Here is a 15,920-nt window from a genome sequence, read left to right on the forward strand (position 1 = left end):
CAAAATAATTTCCAATAAATTTATTAATTCATAATAATAATATAATAACTTATTTTTCTAAATTTCCTTATCGCTAATTGTATAATGATGACAACCCAATAAGATTTTGTTATTATTTAGAAATGTTTAGTTAATGACATTAAACACTATCTCCAAGACATGCACTCGGATTGTCTTTCGTGTTAATCTTAGTCACATTATATATATATATATATATATATATATATATATATATATATATATATATATATATTCTATTACCGGCTTATAAACAGTACCCAATGTAACAACCCAAATATCCAAAGTAAAAATTTCATTTTTATTATAATCAAAATACTATTGTAACTTTGTTCTAAACTTTGAAAAGCATTTCAATTAACACAATTATCAGAGTCCAGTCCCAAAGATCACATATTGCGAAAAACACGGGTGTATGCGTTGCGATCGTCCCGAGCTCTTTCATTTGAAAACTGGAGTACTGAAACATAAACTGAAAACTATAAGCACAAATGTTAGTGAGTTTCCCTAATACCACATACCATATATATCCAATGATCCATACATGTCATACATAACTGTGAGCCATACATATCATTCATATACCATAATCAATAAGTGTGTTATGTGCCAACCATAGTCTTGCCATTATACCACAAGCCACCTCGTGGTCTTTCTTTCCAAGCTGGGGGCAACAACACTTGGTCTTACAGACAAGCGCCAAGATCCACCTCCTGGTCTTCCATGCAAGCATCACAAAGACAACTAGAATACAACTATACTACTTAACTAATTACTTGATAGAGTTCAGACCCTGGTCTTGCATACAGTGTGCCATGAGCCGCCTACTGGTCTTTCATACATAATGCCAAGGGATAACCCCCGGGTCTTCCTATAATACATAAACCAAATGGGCGGAAATTGGTGCCTTCGACCCATACAACAGTGAGGAGACTCGCCTCGAATGCTGAAGCTCACTGCAAGAAATCATTAGTTGCTACCTTGACAACTTCTCGAACTAACAATACCAAAATATCACCCAATTAGCAATTGGGTTCCAAACCATGATCCATAATCCATACTTGGGGTAAAATAACCATTTTACCCCTATCCTAACAAGATTCATAACTAAGGCCCAAGCCCAAATCCCACAATATCCAAAACCACAAAATCCATAAAAGCCCACTAATGGCCCGATTTTCCAAATTGGGCCCAATTCCATACAGGCCTTATCCTAAACCCATATTTTACAATTCAGATTGCTTCAAACACCTCTTGGGACAAACTTGATCAAAGGCATAAATCAAAAGTCAAATACAACGGCCCAAGTTGACCCAACTTGCCAAGTTGTCCTTCAAATCATCGAGTTTCTTCATTAAACTGCAAAGATCAGGCAAAACCCGCTCAACTCGCCGAGTTCACCAGAAATCCAACCTCTTAATTCATTAAGTCGACCTTTTCGAAATTAAGGGCTTCTCAACCCAAATCTTAACTGAAATGGCCTCAAGAAGGGTAAGTTTCCAACCTTACCCCTAAGAACCACCAAAATGGGTTTAAAACCCAAACCCTAAACTTAAAAGGGTAAGGACTTAATTATTAAGCAATTATTCCACAAGGACACGACTCCGAGATGCAGATCTGACCATAAGAGGCTAGATAGCCATGTAAAGTTTCCAACTTTACACTTATTCATGATTAGAATAAGCTCAAAAGCTTAAAAAGGACCAAAAGAAGTACTTAATGAATGCATGAAGCCCTTAGGACCATAAAGTTGGCACATTTATTCCAAAAGAGCTCATGAAGATCATAGATCTGGAAAGGATAAACACTTGGGACTTCTACTTCCTCAACAACCACCTATCCATGGCTAAAAGCATACAAATAAACCCAAGAAGAGATCTAAGCCAATACTAAGCAAGGTTGGAGCTTTATACCCGAAATGTGCTGGAAATGGAGCAAAGAACCAAGATTTGAAAGCTCTTACTTGAACCACCACCTTGCACCAAGCTTCTCTTCCTTCAATGAGCCTCAAACACCCAAAACACACCCACAATGAGCTCACAACACTCAAGGAGGCTCTAGGGTTTTGAGATTAGGGTTTAGGGGCTATGGAGGCTGGAAATGAGGCCAACACCTGGAACTTAAGGTGTTTAAATAGGGTGCAAAACCCCAAAATTAGGGTTTCTTAAACAGCGCCCAACTCGTCGAGTTGGCTCCTCCAACTCGCCGAGTTGTCTCATTAACCTTGTGACCAAAACAACCTCTACTCGCCAAGTTGAGGCTCCTCAATTATTAACCTCACGATTATTTATCTTCAACTCGTCGAGTTCGACTTGAAATTGACATAATTCCACAATTAACCTTCTAGATTTCGGGCGTTACACCCAGTCATATATATATATATATATATATATATATATATATATATATATATATATATATATATATATATATATATATATATATATTCCTGGCTTATGAACAGTATCCAGTCAGCTGGGTACTGTTCATCGGCCTAGGGGCTAAAATGCGCTTAGTCATCAACTTCCTTTCCCACCGTCGATCTCAGCCAATCTACTTCTTCCACACATCACCCGCTCCTACTTCTCACTTCCATTGAACTATTGATATTATATTGCATTGGGCAATGACAAATCTAGTGTAATGGTCTTGTATGTCAATGCGTTATGTTCACTAGTTGAACATCGAACCCTTTGTGAGGTATATTGCATTATTAATTTCACAATAAATTGTAGTGCATGACAAATCGCCACATAGCTTAGTATATATGTAGTTGATGGTTGTCGAGATCAACAATTAAATAACCATATGTTCTAACACAAATAAAAATGTATAGTGGCAAAAGGGGTCCAATCTTTGGAGATTGACTCAATTTGTCTATCTATTACATCCTTTTATAACATATCTTTATAAAGAGAATTAAATAAGGGGGTTAGTTGGTTTGTTTATAACTCTAAAACAACAAGCTAATAATGTAAAGGAGTGAGAAAAAGTAATGTTGATGTAAATCAATAAGGTTGGGATAGTTAACATTGGAATTTCATCATATACATCCGGACGTTTCCTATTAATTTGATGATACTAACTTCTAACTACTAACCAAACACGCAAAAGAAAGAAAGAAAAAAATCAGCATAGGAGTCATCAATTTCTATATCAACAAAATATATATGTTTTCCAAATCATCATAAATATAAAATAAATCAATAAAAAATAGTGAAATACAATTGAATTCTCAAGAACATCTTATAACAGGGGGATCCTAATCCTAAGCTAGCTGTTGGTGGGTAAGATTGTTTCTAGACAATTTATTTGAACCGGATGTTGTATCATCAGTAGGCTGAAAATTCTTCAACATGAAAGAGTGGGTGAAGAATAGTGTTTTTACACCGCATAATCTTTGAGTTCGATACACTTGTAACATATCGTCCCTAACATGCCTAAACTCTAAACTCGGATTTGCCTAAACAGTAGGTACATATCGAGTTGCCAATCCAATGATGTGACAAAATTAAACAACTTGGTGTTACTATGTTTCATAGTACCCTTTGCAATTTATTTCATCCGGTTTAAAACACAAACACATAGATAGATAGATAAATAAATAGTCATACTTCATTCGGTCTAGCTACTAGCCTACTAGATCATATGGTGGGTTAAAATAGTAAAAGACTAGACTTAAAAAAATCAGAAGTGTTATTAAGAGGTCATTTTTTTACTTGGAAGTTGAAACCAAGTCCATATATACAATACAAAACCTTTGATTGACTTGACAGGCACAGGCACAGAAAACCGTACACTTGTATCAAATACAATACGTACAGTGTACTCTGATCAAATGGCACTGAACCATGCCAACAAAACAACACAGGAAAACCAATATAAGTGTTGTAAAGTTTATTATATTTCTTTACAGGCAAAAAAGAGGTTTTTGTTGATCGAGTAGATGCCCATGTAGACATAGTTTTGGAAATTTACAATTTATCTCAACATGTTTGTTTGTATGCCATATATGGAATCATTTGGCTTTGCTTTAATTTTGCATTCAAAACAACAAAACAAGTGATGATCTGTTCATCCAAAACGTTTCTTGAATAGCTGATGTCTCTTTGCCGGATCCTTAGGCTTGCTCTTTGCAAAACCTCCCTTTTGTCCACTCCTGCAAACCAACCAAACACGCGACTTATATATATATATATATATATATATATATATATATATATATATATATATATATATATATATATATATATATATATATATATATATATATATATATATATATAACAAAAAGAAAAAGCCATATAATTAATAATTAAATAGGCCACCAAACCAACCTGAACTCATGATAGATATTTCCTTTAGCTCCTGACATGGCACCCATGGACCCCATCATACGCTTTTGTCGTGCAATGTCATCTGTATCATCTTCCAAGCTTAACTTATCATCCCCAGCACTTAACACCTATTATATACATATCATATCATATCATATCAAATAAGCATATGTATGCTAACACACCTACTCCTGATGCTTGCTTCAAAGTTATACCAGCAACAGAAATTCAGCATTAAGTCAAGACCTTGTTAAGAAGAGAAACTTGGTCCTTGAGACAATCATAGCTCAACTCTGCCTTACTGTCTGGTGGAGGCAGACTTGTTATCACCTGTTCAAAACCAACCACACAAATATTATATTAATCTCGGGGTTTTTTTTTTTTGAATAAACACTAACTGATGAATTACCTTAAAACTATAACCTTGATCGATCAAAAATTGCTGCCGCTTAGTTGAGTAGTACATTTCCTACATCATTCAAGCATGTCTTTGACAAATTAGCCATCAATTCATGATACGTTTGTCTTTTTTAGACCTTCAATAATACTGTATGATATATTATATTATTACCTACCTGTGTATCTGTAGATACTAGGGAGTAGAAGAAGGCATTATATTCCTCTTTTCCACCTGCAATTCTATCCTGCAGACGACCCTACACTCCACATCCTTAAAATATAATAACAAATTCAAATTTTAAAATAATTAAATAATTAATTAAAAAAAATTACCTTAGCCCTGAGAATACGGCCAAGACGTTGGGCTTCTTGACGTCTGGAACCAGCATGTGATGAAATTTGAATAACTACATTTGCTTCCGGAATATCTATTGAATTATCTCCCACCTACAGCAAACAAAAACAAACATTTTAAAATTTTAAAAGACAACGTACACATGAAACAAACAAACATTCATTCATTACCTTTGACAGGAATACAGTGTTGACTTTCTTGCCGTTTTTGAATTCATCCAGTATCTTTGTCCTTTCAATATGGCTGAACACCAAATATAAAGTTTTTAAATTTAACATGTGCAAGCGAAGATAAAAGGTTGCCTTTTTTTCTTTTAAAGTCAAAAATATATGGACCTTGTGGCACCATAAATCATTGGTTTACGAAGCTTCGTTGCATACTCCGTGAGTGCAAAAAGATTGTCAGCAAAAACGATAACCTTATCATCACGTTGTTCCCCATGGAACCAAATAAGAAACTCACAAGCCCTAAACTTGTTAGGGTTCATCACATATAATGCCTGCATAACATACACAATTATCAACTACAATTACTATTGATTCTAATAAGATCATACATACATACATACCTGTTTCTTCTTGGAATTTTCATGTTTTAGATATTCAGCAAAAAACTCTTTTGTCATTGGACACCACACTTCAGCACATTGCACATTTGCAATGAATCCTCCTTTAACCAAATCCAACCAATTTGCCTCGTATAATTTCGGACCAATAAGAAAATTCAAATCCGTAATCCTTTCATCCTCTCTAACAAGTGTAGCTACAAAACAATAAAATATATATATATATATATATATATATATATATATATATATATATATATATATATATATATATATATATATATATATAAAAAACTCCAACCTCAGACAAAAGAACATTAAATCCTTAGTATTCCAGAAGCATACCAGTAAGCCCAAGCTTGCAGTGAGATTTAGTGATGCTAATAACTTTACGAAACATATGTGCAGGTACCACGTGCACCTGAAATTTGTTTTGTTTTTTTGGAATATAAGGGTAAAATGGTCATGATTACTGTATTCAAAAGTGTATGTGTATGTACCTCGTCCATGAGTAGCAAACCCCATTCTCTATTTCTTATTTCTTCAATGATTTTCTCAGAGTCTTGGGATCTTTTACCACCAAAAGCAAGCATGTTGTAAGTGGTGACAACAACTTCAGCATTTCCACAAATCCTTTCTTTACTATCGGATGTAAAGCGACATATATGTTCATCACGAATGTTTGACCATAACTTGAATTGAAAAGCCCATTGGTCAACAGAAACAGCATTTGTTGCTAAACAGAGACAGCTCTTTTTAATCCTGCAGGCTGCAGAAACCCCCACTAAAGACTTTCCAGCACCACAAGGTAACACAATGATCCCAGACCTTGCTCTTCCTGCAGCCTCAACAAATGTTACCAAAAAACTCTCTCTCAACAAATACAAATATTAACAACTTTTTCTAATCAGCGTCTAATTACCATTTCCAAACATCTTACTAAGACTCTTCTCTTGATAAGGTCGTGGTTGTGCTTGAGGCTTTAATTCCATCTCAACATCCGGATTTATTTGCGCAATTTGCTTATCAATAATTATCAATTAATTGTAGAAAAGACTATGGGGTTGAATGTTTCTTTTTCACAGCTAAGCTATACATGACTGTTTCTTTTTTACTTAATCTGGAAAGAACGACTTAATGGGTTAAGTCAAAAAGCTTATGAAACCAACCGTTTACCTATTTTCCCTTTTTATTTTTCCCACCCAACTCCTCTGATGTTAAAACTGATGAATATTGTTTAAAGCCATGAACATTGTGAAAACTGTTTGTTGGAATGTATGGGTAAAAATTAACAGTTAGTCTGTTTACAAATCACATTGCATAATGAACCAAGAATGTCGTCATACAAGTATGAGAGAGAACTAACAGTATCATTGCGAAAATCATACTCCTCCAACATGGGATAGTTTAAAGCATTTGGCAAGCACCTCTGCTTTACATTTTCAACCTGTCAAGTAATTAATTTTCTTCAATCAATGATGCAGTAAATCTACAAATCACTCTTCGACCTTTTTTTTTAAGTGATCGTTATAAATAAGATGACCTTCATCAGAAACGGATACAATGTATCATATACTATACATGAGCGGGGTCAATTTCAAATGAATGAGCTTCTTTTTCTTCAGCTGCAGCTGCCAGCTGTGCTTCTGTTAGCAGTTCCTCATGTCTGCCTTCAACTTCACCTACTGATCTACTAACAGCAAACCCATCGTCACCCTGAATGTGAGAATAGACAGAATGATCAAGATCAATCCCTCATATAAAACAACATAAAAAAGAAGAATAAGAATAATAGCTACAACCTCGTTGGAAATCCTCGCTCGAGATATGACTTCATCACTTAATAATCTCTTCAATACCTGCAAACACCAATCAGATAACAGAATTAATAATTAAATATTTGAATATCCATCCATATACAATCTGTTGTTTAAAGATTAAGAAAAGAATAAGCAGTCTTGCCTCCGGGAATGGAGATTCAACTAGGTAACGATTCTTTTTCAGTACAAGCTTTACTTTTCCATAATTGGATGTTGAAGCATGAATGAAATCGATCATCTCTTTAGGGAGCTTCGTCTTTGAAAGCTTGTTCAACACAGCTATTATGGTTTCAGTTTCTAGACCCACTGACACAGCTGCATAAAGTGAGTGTGGAGTCAGGTTGTACTCATGCATCGACTCTGGCCTATATATAAGCACAAACACCCCAAACATGAAAGATCAATCTCAGATTTTTTATATATATACTGATAGTTGAGATGCAGACTTATATATATTACCTGCAGACAGGTTCTGCAATTGCAATTAGAAAATCATAAGCTTGTTTATACAATGGAGAGAAGGTTTCTAGAAAGATCCGGCCATCTGCACAAGCCCATAATGGCCGATTCACATGATCTGCTTTAAGTTCCAATTTGGTAAAATCTCTCTTATTTCCTTCTCCATCACCTGCTTATACAAACCAAGAAAACATTGATTTAGATATGAAAGATATCAAATCACTATTAATATATAATACTTAGATAAAAATACCATCAGGATCATCCTCACCAATTTCTTCAACATAATATGCATCCTCCTCTTCAAAAGTTGCAGCTTTATAGTCCTCCTGTCATGTGTTATAACACGCATATATATATATACATTAGCCGACTAGGATTACTCAATCATTCTAGGAAAGGTTTCATTGACTTTTGAGCAAATCTTTGTTTTCTCATGTGAAGGTTGAAGTATAATCTAAATGTTCATTGATATGAGATACCCTAGTTCAGTTATCAATTCATCAAACATAGTGAAACAGTAAGACACTTCCAATATACCAATTGAAAATAGAATAATCAAACGGTGACAATGATGAACAGTAATTTAACTTCTTTGTAGGATTAACAGTTCATCAACTTCAATGAACCAATTGTCTAACCTAACCCTAGATGTAGTAGAATTCAGATTTTCTTTAGTTAAACAATTCTCCTACCCAAAATAATAAAATCAAATGGTGTTAATAACAATTAACAAATTACAAATTCTTTTTGCGAACAACCTTGGCTGATAGCTTGTGCTTCTTGCTAGGTCTCCCACTTGTATCACCTGCGAGCAAACACATAAAGAGTTAGATAATTATCGCATTCATCCATACAAGCTTTTGTGTTTTGATTGCGATCCTTATATGTTGATCATAAATTAGGGGTTTTTTTCTAAATTAAATCCGAATATACCGTGCCCCATGATCGATCGGTTCTTAGATTTGTCAACCGAATCAACAATTCGTGTGTGCGGATTGGGAGAAGATGAAGATCTTTTCAGACAGTATAGTAGTGAGGAAATCACTGACAAGTGCAGGTTATATACTTATATGGCCGAGTTTTGTTAGGCGGATGTACGGAATGAAAACGGGAGGAAAGGAGGAGATGATCTTGTTCCCGAGTTTTTTTTTTTTGGTGGATTTGGAAAGAAAAGAACAGAAGATAAAGGAAGATCTTCCCTCCTAATCTTCCTCCCTGGAGAGATTTGGAGAGAAGTCGACCGTATCTTCATCCAATTTGTTTGAAGTTTATCCAATTACCCTTCTTATCACATACAAGATTTCATCCTCAAGCCGTTCATCAGGTCTTCATGTTCGTCCCTGCAATCTTACACAGATTGCACATAGCTAAAACTTGTTCCTTTTTTTCTTTTTCTTTTTTCAATTCAGTGTTTGTATTTCAACTGAGAATTAATCAATGTCATATCAAATAATGTATATGGGTATTCTTTGAGTTTTGAATCAATAAACTGAAATCTGTTTTGGTTAGAGTTATTTTCTTCTTGTTGCTTTACGTGTGTGGCCATGTGTATTGACTCATGATTCTAAGTTGGGATATTATTAAAATACAAGAATAGAATGTTATGTAAAATTATTAGTGCGCAGTCACAAACACTTTTGATGTTTTCATCAGCCAAGTTTTTAAACAATTCTTTTAATTTTAAACATTCTAAAATTTTCACTGTTACTGTTGATGTTTTCATCTGCCATGTTTTTGACCTTTTTGCCCTTCTACAATTAGAGAATCATGCTCATGTAAACACAATGATTCAGGTAATGCCATTTATTCTTGACTTTTTTGCCCTTGTACAATTAGAGAATCTCACGTTTCTTGAACTCTTATCTTTCTCACTGCTACATTCTGCAGATGTCTTCCTATCTTGACTCAATAGGATTTCTCCTAAACTAGTTTCACTTGTAGGATTTGTACATAGATGCTGCCAAAAAAAACATAACACGTTTCTATGTTTGACTTATTTTTGGCTTCACGAATTGAATTTTGGTTTTTGGAGTCTTAGTATGATTAAATTGCATTGTTTTGGACATTTTTTAAATTTTGGTTCCTTTTTAGTTAGACAAATGCTAGTAAGAGAGTCACAAATATTTTCATTTTAATATTATTTATATTTGCTATCCGTCGATATTTTAATTGAATATTATATATTGGTGGTATTTGACTAAATATGTGTATGTGTGTAAAAGAATGTGAAGACACAAAATGTGAAGATGACATGTAGATCAACATTCTTTTCCAGTTAGAACTATGTATGTAATATGATTGCTAAAAAAATAAATGTAAAATTGTAATGTTGTTTTTTTTTTCTTTTCTTTTTCTTCCAATTTGGGAACACATTTTTTTTTAAATTTCTTTTTTTTCCTTCGAACTCGGGAACACGAAAAAAAAAATTAATCATTTCCTTCCCCTCCTTTTTATTTCCTGATTTCAGTTTTAGGATTGACTCAGAAAACGGTTAATTGGAACTTTTGATTTAGCAGACGAGACAATGAAATTTAAGATCATGCACTTCCAAATTTGCAAAAGAGACCCGCTTATTATTTACATCTTTTAGTTTAGTTCTTTTAAAATTGTAAATTTAAGCACAGTACCCTCCAAATCAAATTATATATACTAAAAAATTATTTTTTTATATTTTTTTAAGCTGAAATTAAGAGGACAACGTTCCATATGCAAGCCTTACATATTAAATTAAGAGGACAACATCACGACGATGAAAATTCTTTCTATACTAAAATTAAGAAGACTAGTGCAACTTTGTTTGTGAAAAAAGAATATGAAAGGATAGAGAACTTTTTTTTATTAAATTGTTAAATAACTCGTTTGATAAATAAGTTAAAAATATATCTGTTGGTAAATAAGTTTTGCGAAAACACATATTTATTTAAGAACTCCTAGGCAAAGAATCAAGTCCTTCTTATGTTTCCAAAGCATTTTCATTATGATGAGAGATCGGTGAGTGATAACTACCATCTCATAGGAAGGAGATTGGTGTGGTATCTTGGAGCAATATGGAAAATACTCTCATCAAATTAGACAACATGTTTAGAGATGATAATTTTGGTTGTGGCAAAGTTTAGACACCGGAAGTCACGATGTTGAGATGGACACCCTAAGAAAATGCAGGGTGTAGAATGAATAATTTTCTCAAAATTCGAAAATTATTCATCTCATAGTGCATCACAACTTCATAAATTCGCACTGTGACACAATGTCTTTTTTAGCATAAATTCTTTTCTTCCTAATTTTTTGTGGTTTGCATCTATAAGAATTATGGTTGTTGCGTAAAATTCTTAAAAAATTAATTCCACCGACATGTCTTAATCAACATAAAATTACAAAGATAGCGCAAAAACAAGACCTTGCGAGAAAACTTAGAGACAAGTTCATTTTATAAGGATCTCTAACCTTGATCCAATCATACGATCACAATCTTGCAAAGCATAAAACTAAAATCATAATCTCAAAACCTTTGAATCCCACTAATGATTAATAATCCAACCAAATGAATTGTTATTATAACCCATTAGTTGATGAAATATAAGGTAAATAAATTAAATCTAAGTAAAGAGATCATATGGCACAATGGACCCATTTATATTGATAGGATTAACCAGTCCTCTAAATCTTCAAAAGCTCTCTTCACAACAACTCCAGCCTTCACAGCAGAGACATCGACTTCTACCGCAATAAAATTTATGTTTTCCTAAACATCAAAAACACAAAATTAAATCAAAACAAAATAATATTGAACCCTCAAGAACATATTAACAGTTCATTCCAGTGCAAACCGGACTACATCTGAAAAAGCAAATAAATAAATAAATAAAAATAAAAGACTCACCAAAAACTTGATGTTGTTGACTGAACCACACAACGTTCATTATCCGCGATATCAATCTCCAGTCTTTTCATGATTTTATTTTTCAGATCATAACTATATAAACCCGTATTAGATCCGGGTTTCCTAAAAATAATATATCTCTTACTTTTCACACTAGTCACAGGAAAAGAAACAACACTCCCAGGGAAAACCCTCAAGCACACATAACCCAATATACATATCGAATGAAACCTCTCCCATTTGGTCTTTTGAAAACCTTTAAGCATCCATACGTTGACTCGGTCAAACGAGACTTTATGAAGAAGAGTAAGAAAACCACCCATTTCAACCAAAGAATACCGATTATCCATACGATAAACATCCGGTAAGAAAGTTTGACGAAATCTCTCTTTAACTGTATCCATAGAAACCAAGTATTTATCACTATGAACATCCCAATGAAAATACCTCCCTTGAACCGAAACCGGGTTTTCCCAATAATACTGTCGTTGACCCGTATACGAAGTCCCATTGACTTTTTTCCAAATTATCCATGCGTTACTTGGGATATTACTTTCTAACACGAGAATCTCGCATTGGATTGGTGGGCCCATGTACACGTGGACGACTTTGTATACTTTTTTGAATGGATCGTTCGACATGCCGAGTCCACATTTGCAGTTGTAATGTCCTCCACATGATACGGAAGGTGATGAAATAAATGATCCTTGTTTGGTGATTAGGTTGAAAAGGTAAAGAATTCCGATTCTAATTGAGTCGGTTAGTAGAAGGTACTCATTACACCAAGATTTTATACAACCATGAAATGGTATCTTAATAAATTGTTGTTTCATTTTTAGACCTTGTTCTTCTTCCCTTATATCCATCAGACGAATTGTGTTGCTTCCGGTTGACGTTTGTAGGATTAGGGAAGCGTGGTCAAACAAGATGTTGTTGGTGATTAGGAAGAACCATCGTCTGCAGACGAATTTAACCTTGTATCGGAGTAAATCAGGTGGAAGCTTTTTGAGGATCTCTAGAAGGACGTCATCGGGAAGAAGGGCAAAACCGTCCAACGATTTTTTCTTTTTGGTCACATGTTCGGATTTAGATTGTCTTCTGCAACTTCTCAATGCCCTCTTCAAGGGTTTCTGTTAGAAAATAATACATACATTATGAGTTTTTTTCCAAGCCAACTTTCATGGGATTTTAGAGAAAACGAAGGTACGCGTCTTAAATTATAGGTCTATTTAGAAGCACTTATGGTAATAATTAAGAAAGTACTCGAAACGAAATTTGCATGTTTTATTGTGCATGAAAGTAAGTAACGATACTTTTTTAGGTATGAGTATGATTGTCACAATCTAAAATGCTGTAAAGAATATGATCTTCTTGAAAGCCTTGATATAAATATCTTTATGCATCTCTATTGCAATGAACATACTTCTCTTCCATTGATATTGCATGTTTTACAAAAAGATTGTATCCCCAACTCATAACCTTGATGTAAATAAACACAGACCAATAGACATCTGACTTCCTATCTCCATAAGCTATTTAAACATAAGACATTGCATTCGTACTCTATAAGAATCCAACTACATCACCTTGGATAATGCAAGTGTTGTCTAACAAACAGCTAAGACAATTCTAGGCAATTTTCAATGCAATAAAGAAATGTATATCATTTTTCAAGAAGGACCAAAAAAGAATGCATATTTCATCTCTAATGAACTGAAAATAAGAGTCGCCTCTCTGTTTGAAACAGATTGAGCACCGCAGAGATAGATCCCATACACATCTTCAGCCACTAGGGACAAATTGGAGCATCTTATTAAAACAGATGTCCTAAATTGAAGTCCAGCTAAGGTTACCTAGTGCCTAGTAGTAATATCACCTCTAATTTCTATAATCGCTTAACCAAATGAGCTAACATCCATTAATCGGATCTTATAGAGTCCGATCGTATCCTCCTAAACCAAGCAAAACTACACACCCTAAACTACGATTCGACCAACACACATCAAGAAATCTTAAGATACCAGAAAAGGGGTACATAAACAGCCACATCGACGAAATTGAGAGACTACAAAATGATCAAGAGCGAACCTGTAGGTGATTAGCTTCCATTTGAAAAGAAATCGACGGTTATCGGAGTGAACCTCCCGGAGAGTCGTCGGGGGAATCCATAGAAAAGGGGAGAATCAGTTGTGATCGAAGTTTTTCTAGGGCTCAATCGAGCAGACGCGGGAGATTCATACGCTTCCAAATGTGGCCGTAGCGGTGGGTTTTGAGTTTTTCACTTTTTCTGGCAAAATCTCCAGATATATATATTGAGTATCGACTATATTGACTATTGACTATTCGGTCAAACATTGATTTCTTTTTATGCTATAAAATTAAATTAAGTAATAGAATTAATTTTGATTTTAAAGCACATTATTTGTGTGGGCCGTACCGAACTTGCTTCATTTCCTACCTAGAACGTGTTCGGCAAAACTAGCTGGTAGCAAGTAGTTTGTAACTACATGAAATAGCATTTGGATTTGGGGCGTTTTAATTAAACTAAACGCTAGAAGTTTGTAGTGTCAAACAAGACTTTTTGTTTTAAATGGAGCATTTTGTCAAACGCGCTAGAAGCTAGAAGCTCTCAAACGCTCAAAAACGTCATGTGCCGAACACATCCCTGTTACGTTGACTAGTTGTGAAACGCATGTATTACATGAATTAATTTAAGAAAAAAAATAAAATATAAAAATCAAAATATTTGAAAACTTTGAATTTATAAGAAAATATTTGAAACTTTCGAATTTATAAGAAAATAAGAAAATTAATGAATTATTATAATGAAAATGTTTTTTATCTTTTAAATTTAAATAAATAAAAGAAACTAATGAGTTTTAACTTTGAGAATTTTGAAATTAAAATGTAAGTTCATTAATGAAATTGATATAAATTTATTGCAATTATTACATTAAAATATTATGTGGAATTTAATAAAATAGAAAAACTCAGAAAATGACATGTAGAAAAAAAAAATCAAAATAACCATAAAATGACATTTGACAAATTGAATGAAAGTGTGACATGTGATAAAAAAAAAAAAAAAAAACTTTCATTTATTAAACAGGATGACATATAAAGTTGTAAATTTGGTCCGTGAGATTTGTAATTTTTTTTAATTGTGTCTAAAAACTTTCCAACTTACATATTGTGTCCTTATTCATGACTTCATTGTGGATTTGGTATATCATTTAAGACCATTAGCTAATGTATGTTAACCTCCTCTCCTCCATGTAAGGGTATTTCAGTCATTTCTAATGTGACGAAGCCCACTCACCCTTTTATCGTCATAATGTTGAAGTAGTACCTATGTTTGTAATCATTCACTATGTTTATCTTGACTTTGAATTGCATTCTTCTGCAATCCCATTCATTCGCTCTAGAGAACCTTAATAGAGAGCAAGATCATAGTTCAACGACAATCGTGTGGAAGATTCATCCATTAGGTCAAAACTACGACCTCACAAACAAATATGGTAAGTTCATATGTGTCCATTGAGTATATAAAAAACTTTTTAATCAACTATAAAGATCAAAGTTACTAACTTATATTGAATGCTTTTATGTTTTATGTTGAAGAACTTACTCTATTTTCCATAGAACTTCATCGTGGTGGGAGGTTTACTAAGTTTCCAAACATTAAATATCTTGATGGTGAGGCTCTGTTCATTGATTGCGTTGATATTGATGAGTTTTATGTCCACGAGATAAACATGATAATTTGTGAACTAGGCTACATAGTACCCAATGATATACTATTATTTCAAAATGACATGAGAATGAATGAACTTTGGACTAAGGTTTTAGGGAATAATGATGATGTCCTCAATCTAGCTCGATATATTAGAGATAACAATGTCATAAAGGTATACATTAAACACGGGTCTACAAATCTGGTTACTTATTACATGTCTCCCAACCATCTAAAAGCGTAATTAATGAGGAACTAGTCGATGAAGGGGTTGAAAACCACGAAACAACAAACCTAGCAACCCCTAAGAGAACGATATCCAAAACAAAGCATGTTATTACCATATGCTAA

At 33.8% G+C, this 15,920-nt stretch overlaps 2 protein-coding genes across 2 annotated transcripts; both read right to left on the reverse strand.

The window, feature by feature from the left end:
- Positions 1 to 3,942: 3,942 nt before the first annotated feature.
- Positions 3,943 to 9,450, reverse strand: LOC145088543 (general transcription and DNA repair factor IIH helicase/translocase subunit XPB1-like). The gene is made up of 20 exons (XM_079026911.1): positions 8,890 to 9,450; positions 8,715 to 8,761; positions 8,225 to 8,282; positions 7,954 to 8,122; positions 7,595 to 7,859; positions 7,477 to 7,533; positions 7,256 to 7,390; positions 7,041 to 7,121; positions 6,597 to 6,696; positions 6,175 to 6,512; positions 6,020 to 6,095; positions 5,678 to 5,871; positions 5,445 to 5,608; positions 5,280 to 5,352; positions 5,088 to 5,201; positions 4,931 to 5,011; positions 4,765 to 4,824; positions 4,602 to 4,685; positions 4,356 to 4,483; positions 3,943 to 4,177 (listed from the first exon to the last, which is right to left on the reverse strand). The coding sequence occupies exons 1-20, from the start codon at positions 8,897 to 8,899 to the stop codon at positions 4,093 to 4,095; spliced, it is 2,319 nt and encodes a 772-aa protein (XP_078883037.1). The 5' UTR covers positions 8,900 to 9,450; the 3' UTR covers positions 3,943 to 4,092.
- Positions 9,451 to 11,478: 2,028 nt separating this feature from the next.
- Positions 11,479 to 14,102, reverse strand: LOC145088544 (putative F-box protein At5g50220). Its single transcript, XM_079026912.1, has 3 exons — positions 13,925 to 14,102; positions 11,837 to 12,966; positions 11,479 to 11,698 (listed from the first exon to the last, which is right to left on the reverse strand). Exons 1-3 carry the CDS (start codon positions 13,943 to 13,945, stop codon positions 11,689 to 11,691), a joined length of 1,161 nt encoding a protein of 386 aa, XP_078883038.1. The 5' UTR covers positions 13,946 to 14,102; the 3' UTR covers positions 11,479 to 11,688.
- Between the last annotated feature and the right edge of the window lie 1,818 nt (positions 14,103 to 15,920).

Source organism: Lactuca serriola, chromosome 2 (genome assembly GCF_051521515.1).
Source record: "Lactuca serriola cultivar US96UC23 chromosome 2, Lser_US96UC23_V15, whole genome shotgun sequence".
Classification (NCBI taxonomy): Eukaryota; Viridiplantae; Streptophyta; class Magnoliopsida; order Asterales; family Asteraceae; genus Lactuca; species Lactuca serriola.